The sequence below is a fragment of the Geotrypetes seraphini genome, chromosome 3 (assembly GCF_902459505.1).
Source record: "Geotrypetes seraphini chromosome 3, aGeoSer1.1, whole genome shotgun sequence".
NCBI lineage: Eukaryota > Metazoa > Chordata > Amphibia > Gymnophiona > Dermophiidae > Geotrypetes > Geotrypetes seraphini.
In genome coordinates this window covers 329,514,986-329,534,445 of record NC_047086.1, presented here as the reverse complement: position 1 = coordinate 329,534,445, position 19,460 = coordinate 329,514,986, and the positions used below count along the sequence as shown (strand labels likewise).

At 42.5% G+C, this 19,460-nt stretch overlaps 1 protein-coding gene across 2 annotated transcripts in view; it reads left to right on the top strand.

Annotated features, from left to right (window-relative positions):
* The window catches only part of EFEMP1 (EGF containing fibulin extracellular matrix protein 1), a 139,325-nt gene that overhangs the window by 62,841 nt on the left and 57,024 nt on the right, over positions 1-19,460 (top strand). For both annotated transcript variants that reach the window (XM_033937882.1, XM_033937883.1), the window contains exon 5: positions 2,327-2,449. In XM_033937882.1, coding sequence (XP_033793773.1) covers positions 2,327-2,449 — 123 coding nt within the window. The remainder of the gene's footprint in view (positions 1-2,326; positions 2,450-19,460) is intronic.

The following is a 19,460-nucleotide window of genomic DNA, read 5'->3' as shown; positions in this document are numbered from 1 at the left end:
TTGTTCTAAGATGTGTAAACAAAGTGTGGTCTATGGACTCAATCGCCCAGAGTGCCTAGCTACTCCCAGAGGGTATGACTGGAGCCCGCCTTCTTCTTCAGTCTGGGACAGAACAGTATCATTTTGTGAGACCACATGGCTACATGAAAACATGGGTCTAGCATTGTCCTCTCACCAGGTTTTCACCCTTTATTTCTGATAGCCTAATACAGCTTAGGTTCACTCTCTAAATTTGAAGCACAGTGTTATTCCCCACAAGGTGTGAAGATACACTACCAGCTTCCGCTTGGTTAGGGCTTGCTTGTAGAGTGAGAAAATTATGTAAACAAAGTTGAACTGTCTTGAAATCATCAAACTGTGAGTGTTTACTCTTTACTTCAAGTTGTTAAGAAAGTTGTTCAAAGAACTACAGTCATTAGGCTGATAGCACTGTTTACAGAAATAAGGGTTAATTGAATGGAAGCCTCAGACAATTCAAGTTTATTCAAATCATAATATACCGCTCACAAATGTCTGAGTGGTTTACATTCAAAATAAGGAAATCAATTTTAAAAATTGTAGTACCACAACCTATGAAATTCTTTGCCTGGCCATCTGCAGTAGTGTTGTGCTCTAAAAGGCTTTGAAAGGAATTTGAAGACATTTGCTGAAATATATGTTGATTCGGCTGGATTTTACAATTGCTACTTTTATATTTGATATGCTTGTATATGGTTTTGTGCAAAATGTATGCATGTGATATTGTAGGCCACAGAGAATGTTGAGCTCCATGGGTGTACATAATAAGACAATGATTCCTCAGGATCCTCTCTACCAGGCACTTTTGACCTGGATTGGCCACTGTTGGAAACAGGGTGCTGGACTTTTACTGGACCTTTGGTTTGATATAATATGACAATTCTTGTGTTTTTCATTCTCAAATCTAGTCAGGCCAAATGTGTCTGGCTAGGTTCAGCCCCTACAGGTTATATGACAACAGATAAGAAGTTAAATAGAGGCTGTAAGCACTGAAAAGCCATACTAACTGGGTAAATGAAAATCTCACCATGGGAACACCTCTATCCCCATTCTTTTTCTGACTAGCTAAATTTGTGTGTCTTGTAGTTTTATCTGCATAAAATAAATGGGGGGGGGGATGGAGTTAACAGGCTAATTTATCCTACTTGTTCCCAAAGTTTAAAAAAAACAGAGTAATATGGTTAAAAAATTGTGGTATTATTTCATGAAGAAAAGCAGAATGTAGCCCCAGTGCCCCACCTGCCTGTGCCTCCACACGGCGGGCTCTGGCCAGCTCTTTGGGGTTGGGTCAGCCACTCACCAGAGCTCATAAAAAGTTAAAGAAAATTAATCCATTCCACTTTCTTGTCACTGTCACTCACAATTCTTACATGAGCTTGGATCCAGGCCAGGGCCGGATAAATCCGGTAGGCCGGAGGAAATACAGATCCTGGTGCTCCAATCACTCACTCAGTCTCCCCTGCCCCTTGGGATGAAGAAACAAGCAGGAACCAAGAGGTAAACTGGAACAAATTGAATGGAACAAATTGAATGGTTTATTGACTTGCTTGAAGATAACATTAGTCAACTATTTACATACTCACAGGTGGCAGTCATTAGGTACAAATCAGTTCATCACTCACAGATATTTCCTCTCTTTCCCAATACTCCAGCCAGTAGAGCGTCCCCTTCAGACTTGGCAGGTGAAATAAGGATCAACCAAGTCTGAGAGCGGCTTAGCCTCCTTTCCTTTTGTTTCTTTAGTTGTTATTGGGTATGACAGGTGTCTCCTTCAGTAGTCAGGACTTTTTGCAGGAGTAGAAGGGATCAGCAAAGACTCAGAATTCTCTCTTCAAACTCAGTGATACCCTGGAAAATGCACAACCCTCTGCTTCTTACTGCAAAGGCATTTTCCAGGGGGGGGGGGGTCACAAGAAGTTTTGCTCCAGCTACATTTTCTTGATTTCTACAAGCATAAACGAATGTTGTTAGTAGTCCCAAAACTGTTCTAATAGGGATTTATGGGGCTTTGCATCCAAACAATGCTTTCCTCTAATGTGTTCAGCTCTTATCTTCTGGCAAATGGAGTGGAAAGAAAGAAGCTAATATTTCAGTTTAAGGTACTAAAAATTCTTCCCATAGCAGGAAAACATCATTCATGGGATTTAGGCTATTTTAAGTAAGTCTATGATTTGTGATATCTTTTCTTTGAAGCATGGCTTGTATATGAATAAATAATGTGCTGGAATTAGAAAACAATGCAGAAGAAATGTAATTGCTTCAATTGAATCTAATGTTTTTCCCTTGGTTTTTTTTTTTTTTTGTAAAGATATAGATGAATGTGCAACTGGAAACAATAATTGTAGGCAAGATCAAATATGCATCAATTTAAGAGGATCTTTCCGATGCCAATGTGCTCAGGGCTATCAAAAACGAGGAGAACATTGCATTGGTAAGTATTTCAATTAGTTAATCTATAGATAATGCTATATGGTTTATTGTGGATAAAAACAACCATTTACATGTGTATATTGTATACATTTCAGAAAGCTGATATTTACATAAGGCGATCCATACTTCGTAGACCTTTCTAGGTTCTGTGGTTTGGGCAAGGCATGGGCGGGACCAGTGGCTTAGTAAAGGGGGGGAGGCTGTCCGCACCAGGTACCATCTTGGTGGAGGTGCCGACACAACTTCTCCTCTCCGCTCCTAGTCCTTCCCACTCCTTTCCCCACCCCCACCCCCTTCATGCGCACCTTCACTTCCCCCACCATACCTCTAGTTCTTCGCCGATGCCAGCAGCAACTCCAGCCTGCTGCTCACTCCAGCGTCGGCTCTCGCTCTGATGTCACTTCCAGGTTATGCCAGAGGGAGATCCAGTCCGACGCAGGCAGCAAGCTGGTGATGCTGCTCGCGCCAGTAAAATTAAAGAGGTACGGGGGAAGTGAAGGGGCGTGCGCACATGTGCAGCAGGGGGGCAGGGAAGGAGCGGGGTGGGACTGAGAATAGGGGAAGGGCACCACCATCCTGGGCGCCTCTCTCCCTCACGACGCCGCTGGGCAAGACAAAAGAAATGCATGAATCAGAGAAAGAGTTCCATGCAGGGCTTTATGAGGGGGTGCTGAAAGGTTCTCAGCCCAACCAACCAACTTCCTAAATTCTGAACGTTATTTTGCCACTGTAGCTGAAAAGAGTTTTATCTTATTTTGTTAAGTGCCAATTTGCAGAAATGAAATTCTATGTTTTGACAATATTTCAGATCATTGGCTGAACCATAGCCAGTGATTTCAGAGGGAGCCAGGCCAGCACGAGCAGCAGGCCGAAAAAGCTGCTCACGTTGGTGAAGATTTAAAGAAGTACGGGGAGGGTGCGAGTGTGGCATGGAGGGTAGAGAATGACACAGTGACAAAATTCATCACCGTTCCCGTCCCCGCAGATAACTGCGGGAAACCATCTTCATGTCATTCTTTAAGGAGAGAGGGAAGAATCAGAGTATAATTGGGCACAACCACTGACCCGCAAGCTTTGCTTTGAAGAATGCTGGTGTAGAAGGACTGAGGTTGAAACAGACACTAAAGAATGACAGTCTCTGGTATCCAGAGCAGATATTGTGATGTTATAATGCCTCATTCCACCAGAGCCTAAGAGCCAATCACATCAGTGATGTCACAATGGCTTCATTATCTCTTGGCTCACATAAGAATCAGAGTATGAATGGCCACAACCACTGACCCTCAACCTTTGCTTTGAAGAATGCTGGTGTAGAAGGACTGAGGTTGAAATAGACACTAGAAAATGACATGGGATTATTTCCCACGGTGATCAATTTTGTCACCGTGTCATTCTCTAATGGAGGGCGTTGAGTTGCCAGCACTCCCACCAAGATGGGTTACCAGATGTCCGGATTTACTGGACATGTCTCTTTTTAAAGGACTGTCCAGGCATCTGGACGGCTTTTCAAAACCTGGCACTTTGTCCGGGTTTTGAAAAGCTTCGAAACTCAGGACCATGTCCAGAGGACATCTGCATATGCACGGATGCAACCTGGTGGTGCAATGATGTATCACACCTGCGCATGCCAGATGCGCTCCCGACACAGATTTGGGCACGGGAAGAGTTTGGGGGATGAGGCTGGGGTGGAATGGGGCGGGACTTAGGCGGAATAAGGTGGAGCTAGGTTGAACTGTGTGGGCCTGGGGGTGGGGCTATGAGTCCGGAATTTACAATCATAAAATCTGGTCACCCTAACCCGGGCAGTCTGCCCCCCTCTTTACTATGCCAATGTATATACTCACTTAATGGTAAGAATAGATTGGGAAAATTTTTTGTTCAATTATCTAGGCAGTGTTCTCCAATGTACCTGCAAATATCTTAATAACTTGCTCAGTAGAAGTTTTAAAATTTTGGATTCAAACTTTACTCAAAATATCAATAGCAAGTCATAGGAATTCCACTGTTATAGTCTATGGTTTCACAATCATATACAGAGACATAGGCTCAATCGATGGTTCTACAATCTGCCCACCAAACTGCCCATTGGTTCCCAACATTGGTGGTCTGCTTACACAAATCAACAAGACCTGGTCAGGATTGTTCCATCCATACCAAGACTTTTAGACAGGCTCTAGCCCAGCAGTCTCAAACACGCGGCCCGCAGGCTGCATGCGGCTCTCCAGGTGCTATTTTGCAGCACACGGTCTGGATGCGATCAAAACAGCATTTCTCTTCCCCCTTCCCTTCCTTTTGGAGCAGCAGCTTGTCTGGCTGGCTCAGTCGATCGTTCCTTTAAAAAAAGCGCTATCCACTCCTGCATCGGAAGTCTGATGTCACAACATCAGAGAGGCTTCAGACGCAGATGCGGATCTCGCGATCGTTCCGTTCAAAGCCGCGGGTTGGCGGCTCCTCGCGCTATCCACTCCTGCATCGGAAGCCTCTCTGATGTCACAACATCAGAGAGGATTCAGACGTAGGCGCGGATCTCGCGAGGAGCTGCCACCCGCAGCTTTGAACGGAACGATCAACTGAGCCAGCCAGACACGCTGCTGCTCCACAAGGAAGAGAACGGAAGGAGAGGGGAAAGAGAAATGCTTCTGCTGCATAGGAAAGGGGGACCCTAGGGAAATGCTGCTGCTGCTGTACAGGGAAAGGGAGAGGGAAGGAAAGGGGAAGAGAAATGCTTCTGCTGCACAGAAAAGGGGGAAGGGAAATGCTGCTTCTTTTGCTGCTGCTCCCAATTGGGGAAAGAGAGAGAAGGAAGGAGAAGGAAGACAAGGGAGAGGAGAGGAACAAGAGAAGCCAAGTTCATGGAGGGGGAGGGAGAGATGCCAGACCAGGGGAAAGGAAGGAAGGAGGGAAGGAGAGAAAGGAAGGAAAGAGATGCCAGACCATGGAAATAGGACGGAAGAAGAGAGAGATAGGAAGGGAAGGTAAGACATGGAAACGTAGATTTTGAAAAGAAAGCAGAAAATTTGAACATTAAGTTAATGCCAAAGATGGATGCAAGGCAGAAAGTGAAGATGGAGAGAAAAACAGTCAAAGGACAAGAAGGCCCTGGAAACATAGTTGAAAGCACAGAAAAATAAAGTCACCAGACAACAAAGGTAGGGAAAATGATTTTATTTTCAATATGGTGATTGAAATGTGTCAGTTTTGAGAAAGAAAAGATATTAAACTTTAAATGTGAGGGCTGCAGAAAAAATAGAGTACTTGGAGGGCTGCAGAAAAAATAGTTAATGTCTTATTAAAGAAATGACAATTTTGCATAAGGTAAAACTCTTCATAGTTTATATATCTTTCCTTTTAACTGTTAAAGGAAAGTTTTATAAACTATAAAGAGTTTTACCTCATGCAAAATAGTCATTTCTTTTAATAAGGCATTAACTATTTTTTCTGCGGCCCTCCAAGTACCTACAAATCCAAAATGTGTCCCTGCAAAGGGTTTGAGTTTGAGACCACTGCTCTAGCCTGTAACCCATTTTCTCCTATCTACCCTCCATGAACACCAAAGCAGTTAGATGCAGAGGTTGTCTGCAGTGGTGTACCGAAGCAGGGCAATGGGGGCAGTCTATCCCAGATGCAAACCATAAAGATGTGCTTCAGTTCTGTACCAATCCTTCCCCATGCTGCATTTTGCAATCTTTGGGCCATCGGCAGTGTCAGTCAGCTAAGCACGCTTCTTTATGCAGTCCAGAAGCTTTTCCTCTACTGTAGTATCCTGCTTCTGCAGGGACAGGAAGTTAATGCAAAGGGATAGCTTCCAGACTGCTGAAGACAATGTTTCCCTTACAATAACTAATGTAGTTCTACCCCTTTTCCTTTTGTATCAAGTTAGTCCTTTGTTTTAAAAATTTTTAAGCTGTAATATAATGATTATGTTTTAATTATGTACATCGCCTAGAAATTTTAATAGAAGATACAATCAAATTTTAAATAAACCTGAAACCTTGAGGGGCAGCAGAAGTTTTAAAATTTTGGATTAAAACTTTATTCAAATTAAAATATGAAGAAACCTTCTGCCCAATGTGCGGCTGCGGCAAAGAAAGCAAATAAGATACTAGGAATTATTTAAAAAGGGATGGTTAATGAGACTAAGAATGTTATGATGCCTCTGTATCGCTCTATGATGTGACCTCACCTGGAGCTTTGCATTCAATTCTGGTCTCCTTATTTCAAGAAAGATATAATGGCACTAGAAAAGGTTGAAAGAAGAGCGACCAAGATGATAAAGGGGATGGAACTCCTCTCATATGAGGAAAGACTAAAATGGTTAGGGCTCTTCAGCGTGGAAGAGCGACAGCTGAGGGGAGATATGATTGAAGTCTACAAAATCCTGAGTAGATTAGAACGAGTAGAAGTGGATCGATTTTTCACTCCGTCAAAAATTACAAAGACTAGGGGACACTCATGAAGTTACAGGGAAATAGTTTTAAAACCAATAGGGGGAAATGGGGTTTTTTTCACTATGAGAATAGTTAAGCTCTGGAACGCATTGCCAGAGGTTGTGGTAAGAGCAGAAAGCGTAGCTGGTTTTAAGAAAGGTTTAGACAAGTTCCTGGTGGAAAAGTCCATAGTCTGTTATTGAGAAAGACATGGGGGAAGCTACTGCTTGCCCTGGATCGGTAGCATGGAATGTTGCTACTCTTTGGGTTTTTGCCAGGTACTAGTGACCTGGATTGGCCACCATGAGAATGTGCTACTGGGCTAGATGGACCATTGGAGGAGAGCGGATGTGGTCCCTATTCACAAAAGTGGTCACAGGGATGAAGCAGGAAACTACAGGCCAGTGAGCCTCACTTTGGTTGTTGGAAAAATAATGGAAGTGTTGCTGAAAGAAAGGATAGTGTACTTCCTTGAATCTAATGGGTTATAGGATCCAAGGCAACATGGCTTTACAAAAGGTAAATCGTGCCAAACGAACCTGATTGAATTTTTTGATTGGGTGACTGGAGAGCTGGATCGAGGACATATGCTAGATGTCATTTACTTAGATTTCAGCAAAGCCTTTGATACGGTTCCTCATAGGAGACTGTTGAACAAACTTGAAGGGCTGAAGTTAGGACCCAAAGTGGGTTAGAAACTGGTTGTTGGACAGACGCCAGAGGGTGGCGGTTAATGGAAGTCGCTCGGAGGAAGGATAAGTGAGTAGTGGAGTCCCTCAGGATTCGGTGCTGGGGCCGATCCTGTTCAATATGTTTGTGAGTGACATTGCTGAAGGGTTAGAAGGAAAAGTGTGCCTTTTTGCAGATGATACCAAGATTTGTAACAGAGTAGACACCGAAGAGGGAGTGGAAAATATGAAAAAGGATCTGCAAAAGTTAGAGGAATGCCTGGCAACTAAAATTCAATGCAAAGAAATGCAGAGAAATGCATTTGGGGATTAATAATCTGAAGAAACCGTATATGCTGGGAGGTGAGAAGCTGATATGCACGGACGGGGAGAGGGACCTTGGGGTGATAGTGTCCGAAGATCTAAAGGCGAAAAAACAGTGTGACAAGGCGGGAGCTGCTGCCAGGAGGATACTGGGCTGTATAAAGAGAGTTGTAGCCAGTAGAAGGAAGAAGGTGTTGATGCCCCTGTACAGGTCATTGGTGAGGCCCACTTGGAGTATTGTGTTCAGTTTTGGAGACCGTATCTGATGAAGGACGTAAGAAGACTTGAAGTGGTCCAGAGGAGGGTGACAAAAATGATAGGAGGCTTGTGCCAGAAGACGTATGAGGAAAGACTGGAAGCCTTGAATATGTATACCCTAGAGGAAAGGAGGGACAGGGGGGGATATGATTCAGACGTTCAGATACTTGAAGGGTATTAACGTAGAACAAAACATTTCTAGAGAAAGAAAAATGGTAAAACCAGAGGACATAATTTGAGGTTGAGGGGTGGTAGATTCAAGAGCAGTGTTATGAAATTCTACTTTACGGAGAGGGTGGTGGTTGCCTGGAATGCGCTCCCGAGAGAGGTGGTGGAGAGAAAAACGGTGACTGAATTCAAAGAAGCGTGGGATGAACACAGAGGATCTAGAATCAGAAAAGAATATTAAATATTGAACTAAGGCCAGTACTGGGCAGACTTGCACGGTCTGTGTCTGTATATGACCGTTTGGGGGAGGATGGGCTGGATTTGGCTTCAGTGGCTGGAAGGGTGTAGATGGGCTGGAGTAGATTTTGATGGAGATTTCAGCAGTGGGAACCCAAACACAGTACCAGGTAGAGCTTTGGATTCTTGCCCAGAAATAGCTAAGAAGAAAAAATATAAAAAATTTAAATTGAATTAGGTTGGACAGACTGGATGGACCATTCGGGTCTTTATCTGTCGTCATCTACTATTTTACTATGGTCTGACCCAGTAAGGCTATTTTTATGTTCTTATGAAGTCAGTGCAGAGACGGAGAACAGCACGCTCATGTAGCTTGGATAGAAACAGAAGAAGGGAGACAGGGCGATAGTTGGACGGGCAATATTATCTTATTTTCCATTTTTTTGTTTTATTTCTATTTGTTAATTTATGAAGTGGTGATTGGCATTTGCCAGTTTTTATTCAAATTTAACTCCTCCCCCCTTTTAGAAAGCTGTAGCATGGTTTTTAGCACCTGCCGTGGCAGTAACAGCTCCGACGTTCATAGGAATTCTATGACCATCGGAGCTGTTACTGCCACGGCTGGTGCTAAAAACCAAGTTACAGTTTTGTAAAATGGAGGTACATTTGATCTCTTTATATCTATTTCCCCCTTTTATGAAGCTGTGTTAGGCTTTTTTATCACCAGGTGTGGCGGTTAAAGCTCCAACGCTTTTAGAATTCCTTTGAGAGTTGGAGATAATACCAGCGATAAAGCCTAATGCAGCTTCATAAAAGGGGGCCTATATTCTGAAAGCTCATTGAAAAATGTATTAGGCCAATAAAATGGTATTATCTTATTTTCCATTTTTTGTTTTATTTCTCTGTGTTTAATTTGTAAAGTGGTGATTAGTATTTGCCAGTTTTTTCAAATTTACATGAGATATCTTTAATTCTATATTTTACACATGCGTCACTGTTTCTGTGGTTTTGCATTGTATGCAGAGCCTGGCTTCTTGGCTATTCAGTTTAAATTTTGTTTACATATTTATTTTTTTTAGTTTGTGATTACTTATTACATACTGGCAAAGTGTTCTGTGTGCAGGATTGATCTATACCAGCGGTCTCAAACTCGCGGCTCACGGGCCACATGTGGCCCCCCGGGTGCTATTTTGCAGTCTTGAATGAAAAAAATATATACGAACTCTTCATTTACTAATTGGCTTCACCTCCTTGAACAGCAATAAGTGGAATTAAACATTTCCGATAAATATTAATGAGTCTTTCATATCACCACTGAGAAATTTTGACCATTCTTTCATACAGAACTGTTTCAACTCTGTGGCAGCTGAAAAACATTTGTGAAGTCTAAAATGCGCCTGTTTTATAAAGGCTTTCCACAACAAATGAATACCTTTATCATAGTACAAGATATATAAACAAAAAGGAATGCTCTTCAAAAAATATATATCAGATTGCATAAACTGTAATTGTAAACTTGGCACAACTTCAAACACAAGATTTACTTGAGACCTCAGAAACAGGAAGAATTTTCTGCAGTGTAAGTTGCTGAAGTTGAGGTTCTCAAACTTCTTATTGTAACTTCCCAGTATCAATCATAGGAATCAGTAAGCTCAAAATAAACTTATCTATATGGATGTTTTAATCCAATTAAAATAGCCTCTCATTGTCAAGAGCCATCATGCATTACATGACTGCTTCAGATGATAATCATTTGCATATACAAGGAAAGAAAATGCCAACATCACAGGTTCACAACATGTATTTCAGCATTACCTACTTCAAGGTCACCAATATCAACCTCTTCATTTACAAGCCAATCTGCTGGGTGAAATAGCAGCAGTGACCCCCTAGCTACAGTCTCAATACTACCACTAAGGGGTCAAGCTTCTGTAAACGAAAGAAACAACCACAAGGCTACCACTAGGAGTCACTGGTGCCATTTTGAACCCAGCATCAGAAAAAAACAGGAACTATTGAGGATTGCTTCTGCTTCTGAACTCTCTAGATACCAGAGATTCCAAGAGGTAGGCTAAGGAGGGTCTAGAGGAAGGTAGAAGTCTTCAGGGAAGAGGAGGGATGTTCAGGGTAGGCTCTTCAGGGAAGGGGAGAGAGAAGCAAGATTGTGCCAAGTTTTTTAAGAACGTTCCCCAGGAGCAATGGGCTGTGAACTTGCAGCCTGATGTTCCCTAGGCAGGATAAATAATGCCTGTTGGAATAACACAGCTTACAATGTTCACAATGAAGTGTTTTGCATGCATTGGCATGCTTTGCATTTCATTATTATGTTCCCCATGGTAATTTATACTAACACGCATTATAGTAATATAACTGCATTATGGTAATAAATTCTGTTTAATGCAAGGGGCAAATTATGTGCATTATTGTCGTGATGCCCCTTTGTAAGTAACACACCTCCTTACTTCGCTAATAACCTTTCCCAGCAAAAGCATTGGTACCTCAGTCGAACTTTCAGGTACTCTTGGAGTAGTCCACAAAGCAAAGAATCTAGTCATAAGCATTTATCCCTCAGTGATCTGCATGTATTCCTCTTTACTAAACCTATCAAAGCCTACAGTCTGGTCATCCTGAGTAGGCCCACTCTTACCGCTAGAAACTAAGCATGGTCAGGCCTGCCTAGTACCTGGATGGGAAACCACCTGGGAATACTATAAGCTGAGACACCCTATGTTGAGCAGCAGCAACATAGTGGAGCCACATACTGCACAGGAGAAGGCAATGACCAACCACTCCTGTACTCTGTCATGAAACATCACCAAGCAGATTCCTCACTGTGACATGATCTATCCATCCAAATGCATGGCTCCACTGGTTCCACTTTACTTTATATTGAACTACCTAAGAAGTTTTTTTGTGCTCTCAATTAAATAAATTTTAATGTGCTCTCAATACTTTTTTTAATATATATGAGGGCTGTTCAAAAAGTATCAGACCTTTATTCGTAAAAAATACTCATATGTTGAGGGCCTACCAGAACGTGCTTCACTCTCCACTGATGTGCGGCCATCTCTGAAGCTGTTTATCCTTTATCTGTGTGGTGCCCATTGCTTCATCCCCGAAAGCCTGTTGAATCTTGCGGATCGTTTCCACTTAGGAATCACCAAGCTTTACATAAAATTTAATGCAGTAGCGTTGTTCAACTTTTTCTGTCATTTTGTCAAAAATGAAAATCGGACGGTGCTCACTTACACTTCCTCACTCATTGGCGGTCTGCCCAAAATTGGGGGTCTCGATTTATATTTGAGTCTATACTTGAGCACTTCTCTAACTTTAAAAAAAAAAAAAAATCTAAATTTAAACCTATCAGGGCTCTGGCTGTGGAGAATGTAAACATGGGTCCAGGACAGGCCTGAAATGTGAACTAGGCAGCTAATTCCTCTTGCGGCGGTCATCCATGCTGTTTGTTGGCTGCTGAGAGGAGGGGAGAGTGAGAAGTCAGCAGCGCATCTGGATTGCGATGAACCCTGCCTTCGGTCCCGGTCCCGCTAAACCAGCTGGCAATGAAGAAGTCAGTCGCCACGGGGGCCTTCCCTCTTGCCAAGTCTCTATAGGCTCTGCCAGTCTCGATCCCACCCCCCTCTGGTTACTTCTTGATTTTGAGGGGCGGGATCGAGACCAGCAGAATCTATAGTGACTTTGCAAGAGGCAAGGCCCCCACAGAGTCTGGCTTCATTGCCAACCAGTTTAGCGGGACCGGGACCAAAGGCATGGCTCATCGCAACCCAGATGCACTGCTGACTCATCACTGTCCCCTCCTTCTGGCAGCTGGCAAACAGCATGGATGACTGCCGCAGCCACAATCTGGAGGAAGCAGCTGCCTGCCTCACATTTTGGGCCTGCCCTGGACCCGTGACTCCATTCCCCACAGCCAAAGCCCCAGGTAGATAGTGCTGGAAGTGGCAAAAGGAAAAGGTGATAGGGAGAGATCTTGGAAGGAGGTGAAGAGAGAGAGATGAGGTGTTGGAGGAAAGAGGAGAGAGGATATGCTGGATAGAGGGGGCACGACAGTAGATACTAGTGCTGCCCGATTCAGGAAAAAAAATTTGATTCGATACGATTCAGCCTATTGAATCGATTTTGCAAAACTGGAAGTTACATCGGAGCAAGGACTCCGGTGGCAGAAGGAAATCCCGAACGGGTCTCTGCGTACAGATCGGGGCAGCAAGGCTCTCTCCTTCCCGGCAGGAAGGCTCTCTCCTCTCCTCCCTGGCCAGGCAAAAGCGGTAATAGCAAGAGGGCCAAGAATCAGTAAGTCTGATTTTCTTCAATAACAACCGATTCGAATCGATTCACCCAAAGTGAATCAGAGAATTGATTCAAATCGCGAATCGGGCAGCACTAGTAGATACTGGTTAGAAAAGTGAAAATAAAAGGGGAAGGAGAGAGAAAGAGAAAATGCTGGAAGGGGGAAAAAGGGAAGAGTTAGCAAAAATAAAACAACTAGAGAATAATAGAATGAGGGAGATACAAAGCTTTAAATAGAATCAGATTCAAATGCAGAAAAATAAATGGAGGAAAACTGAAAGGAAAAGATTAAAGTCAGAGATTGATGTAGCAGAGGAAGTGAATGAGAGAAACGGCAGCTAGACTGAAAACCTTGAAAGAAAATTAAGAAAAGATAGAAGAAATCATAAACTGGAAACTGGGATAAACATGAATAAAATAGCCAGACAACAAAGGTAGAAAAAAAATAATTTTATTTTTAATTTAATGAACAGAAAATGCAGTTTTATTGTAAATTTACACTGCTTTCATTTTATTTTCCAAAGTGTAGAGTGCTGTTTCTCTTTCTCTGGTGCTGAACTGAATATGGCTGCTTGAGATTAAGTTTGATTTTTGTCCACATTTATTTAAGTTTATGATTGCTTGTAGTTGCGTTTTCCTATATAGGGGCCTTGTTGTGAATATGTTAGCTTTGGTGTATATATGTATCACAGATATTTGTATTATGTTTAGTGACTTAGGAGATAGCTGATGAGGAGGGAAGGTGAGCAGTCTTTATAGATTGGCTCACCATGATAACCCAAATTTCTAACCTCCGGTTTATATTCAAGTCAAACTTTTTCCTCCTTCATGGAGGGAAAAAGGATACCTCGGTTTATATTCGGATCGGTTTATATTCGAGTATATACAGTACTAATTTTGACCCTCTGTATATGTGAAACTAAGACAACCAAAGACAATGGAAAACATGTAAATTATCAATCTGTCTACATATTATCCCTCTCCTTTACAAAGCCAGGCTAGTGTTTTTTACGCCAGCTGCCACAGTAACATCTCAGACACCCATAGAAATTCTATGAGCGTCGGAGCTGTTTCCATGGTGGCTAACGCTAAAAACGCTAGCATGGCTTTGTAAAGGAGAAGGTATATTTGTAAACTAAAAATGGCCAGATTGTATGCTAACTTTGACCCTCTGTTAAACCAAAACGACCTAAGACTACTATACATATGTAAACTCGCTGTCTACGCATTGTCTATGTATGTTAACTTGTAACCTGTTCTGAGCTCGTCGGGGAGGACGGGATATAAAATGAACCAAATAAATAAATAAATTCTCCACTGCCCCTGATCTGTCCTCTTTAAATATGGCCAGTCAGAACTAATATTCGGTGTTACTGCCTTGTTAAGTGCAACTGGATATAAATGGTTGGGCTGCTCCAAGCAATTTAAGCAGGCAGAAATTTCTCCTTCCCACTTAAACCGCTTTGAATATTGGTGATACGTTACACACTTCTTCGTACCTTATGTTCCCTTACTGACTATAGACTTGTTTTGCCCCATCCATCCAAAGCTCAAAATAAGTCAACAAGATCAAACGCTTTCTATTAGAGATTGTAAATTTAAAAGTCATCATCAACATCTTCTCGCACATCAAACAGTATTATGGGGTAAAGACCTTGAACAATTGCTTGTGCCTACTACCTATGGAGAATTCAGGAAACGCCTGAAAACACATCCATTCCTGAAATACTTAGGAAACCAACCTATTCAATCTTTGTCCATAACAACCGAGCGCAAGAATCACCTGTCGCTAAATCTGTAATTTGTTTATTCATTCAATCTGTAACATTTCTAATCATTGTAAACCGCATAGAACTTCACGGTCCTGTGGTATATAAACTGTTATTATTATTATTTTGTGGCCCCTGCATTATGGAACTCTGTGCCACACCACCTTAGCAATTAGCATTTGATAACAGTGTGATTAGGGCCTGCAATGAGGTACTGGCTCGAGAAGCATGAGGTAAAGTGTGGATGAAATATTTTTCTCTGAATGAAAGATTGTGCTTTTCTATCAATTCTATGGAGTTCTTCTTTTTAAACTTTAGTCATTGTAATTATTTTGTAAATTGTTTGGCTCATCTTCAAAATATATCAAATAAAAAAGCGATATAAATCGCAACTGCCACATATGGGCATTGTAAAAGTACCCACCTTCTTGTTACTGTGGATACTTTTACACAAATAGAGGGCCATTTTTGAGAGGTTGTCTAAGTCCAACTTTGGACATTTTCCATAAGACGTCCACATATCGAGCGGAAGAAATGGCCATTTTTGAACCTACAGGACATCTAACTTGTTTTTTTTTTTTAACATGGTCCCACTGCTCCATTGGCATGCTGGCCCCTGGTACATGCAAATGGCTTGTTTTGGATATTTTAAATTTGATCTTTTTTTTTTCCAATAATTACAAAATAAATTGACATCTAGATGGACAAAACGTCTAGCTGGGCCAGTTAAAAAAAGATATCTTGCGGGTTCGAAAATGGACAATTTCTCCATCAGATTTATGGACGTTTTTCTCAAAACATCCAAAGTCGGACTTAGACGTCCTATTGAGAATGCCCCTACACGTTGTACACCAGTGAGAACACCAACTCAGTACCAATCCCTGTGTTTTTATATTCCTCCCAGACTCTGCCACGTGTGCACCCACCTTCAAACTGCACTTTATCACACTGAGGTGCCTTTCATAGATTAGTTCATAGCCAGAATATTGGTGGACACATATGCTTTCATATGCTCTATATTCTGGTCATTTACATGCGTTCATGGTGCTTACAGACAGGGAAAAATGAGTCTCTGAATAAAATTAATGTAAACCATTCTGAGCTCCCCTGGGAAAACGGTATAGAAAAATTGAATAAATAAATAAATAAATACATGTTAGCACCCTCTTTACAGAATGACCTCTATTATCTATCTCTCTCCTGAAAGAGTTGTTTGCATTTTGCGAGAGTATGATCCACTTTTGCCAGAGAACCTCCAGCTACAGAATTCATGCTCAGCTCAGAAATATAAGAAGAAACAGAACGTTAAATAGTTTGGAAACTGCCAACTTCTACAAGCTTGCCTAAGGTAGAATTGGGAGGGACTCTTTCGCAAGCACAGTAAACAAAGAAATTAGAACAGTACTTATAATTTCTTTATTTACCTTATGCTTAAATATACTGAATATCTTATGTAATTGCCATTATAGACGAGAAACTGTTACCCAAATTGAAGATTATTCTAGTAACCCACCCTAGCTCATTTTTACAATCAAGTGAAAACATGACTTATTAAATCAACATGTCAAACCTGTGCTTTCTACAGTAGTGTACTATGTATGCATTCCAACCACTCATCCAAAAGTACACCTACACAAAAATGTAAGGAAGATTAGAAGGCAGTTGCTATTTGACCTTAGGCTAAAAAGCTGCTGCCTTCCACCTTGAGACACCTTGAGTGGTTTTCCTCTAAGGAATAGTAGCACTAGCACTGCAGATTTTGTTTAATTCTGAATTGAGAGCCAGTCAGCGCCCCAAAAAAGGCATAAGTCCTATTTTCTGTGTATGGGAAAAAGGTTAACGAATCTGGGCCTTAGTACATGTCTGAGCTTAATCTGAAAACTTAAAAACGTAAAATAATTTACAGTTACTGCATGTTTATTGCAAAACCTAAAGTGTGGTAATTGCACAGCCTTTGTGGTAAATGTTGGGGGCATTCCTAATGTAACCATATGTCCTGTTGTAAACGGGACCATCCCGTTTTTAGGTAGCCTGTCCCGTTGTCCCCAAGCACAACTTCGGGACGCCGAAATGTCCCGTTTTCAGGGGCCCGCTGAAAAAACAAGTACCGTAGTGAATATAACCCCTCCCCCCCGGTACATTTTATTAATCCCGGTGGCTGCCTCCTTTCCTGATGTCTTCCAGCAGCAGTAGAATGGTGCGCTTCCCTGGTCCCGTGCCACTCACTGAATGGCTGCTGTCAGTTTTCGCAAGTCCTATTTTGAGGAAAAAAAGTAAATGGTCACGTTAAGCATGCCCCTCATCTTTTACAGCTACTGCAGCGAGAACTATATTCTCCGATTTCTATATATGGCACTCAAAATTGGGTGCCAATATTTTGGCATTAATCTAAGATGTGCACCCCACTAACCCCCCCCCCCCCCCCCCACACACACACACACATTTAGTGCCCTGAGTTGCGGTAGAAATTTCTACTGCGACTTTTAGTAAAAAGAAGGGGAGGGGGTTAAATTGGCTAATGAGCTAATTTGTGCCAAATAATCAGGTGCTAATTGGGACTAATGGGCATCAATTTAAATTTACACACACATCTTTCTACTTGTTATTCTTGAGCAATGGGTTCATAGTCAGTGGCGCGCAAGACACCAGCGCGCCGACAATCCAGCACTGACAATTCAGAGCAAGAAAGAAGTGCGCCGCCGAAAAAACTTATTTTTAAAGAGCTCCGATGGGGGGTGTATGGGGAAAACCCCCCACTTTAATGCATAATGTTCACGCGTGCAACCCCCCACATTGTAGAGAAAACGGAACTTTTTCCAATTTTTTTCAGGAAAAGTTCCATTTTCTCTATAATGGGGGGGTTGCACACCCCCCCCAACGGCAGCGCGAACACTATACATTAAAGTGAGGGGTTCCTCCCCCACACCCCCTGTCGGAGCTCTTTATAAATAATGTTTTTCAGCGGCTTTCAGCAGCGCGCTTCTTTCTTGCGCTGAATTGTCAGCACTGGATTGTCGGCGCGCTGGTGTCTGGCACGCGATTATCCCGTCACCTGAGCAATGTGCATACATATTCCATAGCAGAGAACCCAAAATGGGGTAGGCCATGGGAAGTGCATGGATGGCTCGGGGGTGTTCCTAGAATGTGTGTGCAGTGTACCCCAAATTGACGCCTTCGAGCTGTGGTGCTGGAGAAGACTTCTATGAATCCCATGGACAGCTAGGATCACCAGCAAAGATGTTCTTGATCATGTAAACCCACAGTTGTCCCTGTTGGCAAGATTACCAGCCATAAACTGACCTATTTTGGACAAGTGATGAGGGCGAATCCACTAGAAAAGTCAGTACACTTCTCCCTCCGGATTCGCGGGGGTTAGGGGCAGAGCCGAACCGCGAATGGTGAAATACCGCAAATATCTTCTGGTCTGGCTCTTTTGTGTGAGCATTTATGGATCTATAGATGTAATATTATGGATCTGCCTTTCCTGAAAATCTAAAACCAGTTGACACCTCTGTCTGATTCCATTAGTTTCATACATAGTAACATAGTAGATGACGGCAGATAAAGACCCGAATGGTCCATCCAGTCTGCCCAACCTGATTCAATTTAAATTTTTTAATTTTTTCTTCTTAGCTATTTCTGGGCAAGAATCCAAAGCTTTACCCTGTACTGTGCTTGGGTTCCAACTGCCGAAATCTCCGCCAAGACTCACTCCAGCCCATCTACACCCTCCCAGCCATTGAAGCCCTCCCCAGCCCATCCTCCACCAAACGGCCATATACAGACACAGACCATGCAAGTCTGCCCAGTACTGGCCTTAGTTCAATATTTAATCTTATTTTCTGATTCTAAATCCTTTGTGTTCATCCCACGCTTCTTTGAAATCAGTCACAGTTTTACTCTCCACCACCTCTCTCGGGAGCGCATTCCAGGCATCCACCACCCTCTCCGTAAAGTAGAATTTCCTAACATTGCCTTTGAATCTACCACCCCTCAACCTCAAATTATGTCCTCTGGTTTTACCATTTTCCTTTCTCTGAAAAAAATTTTGTTCTACATTGATACCCTTCAAGTATTTGAACGTCTGAATCATATCTCCCCTGTCTCTCCTTTCCTCTAGGGTATACATATTCAGGGCTTCCAGTCTCTCCTCATACGTCTTCTGGCGCAAGCCTCCTATCATTTTCGTCGCCCTCCTCTGGACTGCCTCAAGTCTTCTTACGTCTTTTGCCAGATACGGTCTCCAAAATTGAACATAATACTCCAAGTGGGGCCTTACCAATGACCTGTACAGGGGCATCAACACCTTCCTTCTACTGACTACGCCTCTCTTTATACAGCCCAGCATCCTTCTGGCAGCAGCCACTGCCTTGTCACACTGTTTTTTCACCTTTAGATCTTCGGACACTATCACCCCAAGGTCCCTCTCCCCGTCTGTGCATATCAGCTTCTCTCCTCCAAGTATATACGGTTCCTTCCTATTATTAATCCCCAAATACATTACTCTGCATTTCTTTGCATTGAATTTTAGTTGCCAGGCATTAAACCATTCCTCTAACTTTTGCAGATCCTTTTTCATATTTTCTACTCCCTCTTCGGTGTCTACTCTGTTACAAATCTTGGTATCATCTGCAAAAAGGCACACTTTTCCTTCTAACCCTTCAGCAATGTCACTCACAAACATATTGAACAGGATTGGCCCCAGCACTAATCCCTGAGAAACTCCACTACTCACCTTTCCTTTCTTCGAGCGACTTCCATTAACCACCACCCTCTGGCGTCTGTCCGACAGCCAGTTTCTGACCCAGTTCACCACATTGGGTCCTAACTTCAGCCCTTCAAGTTTGTTCAACATC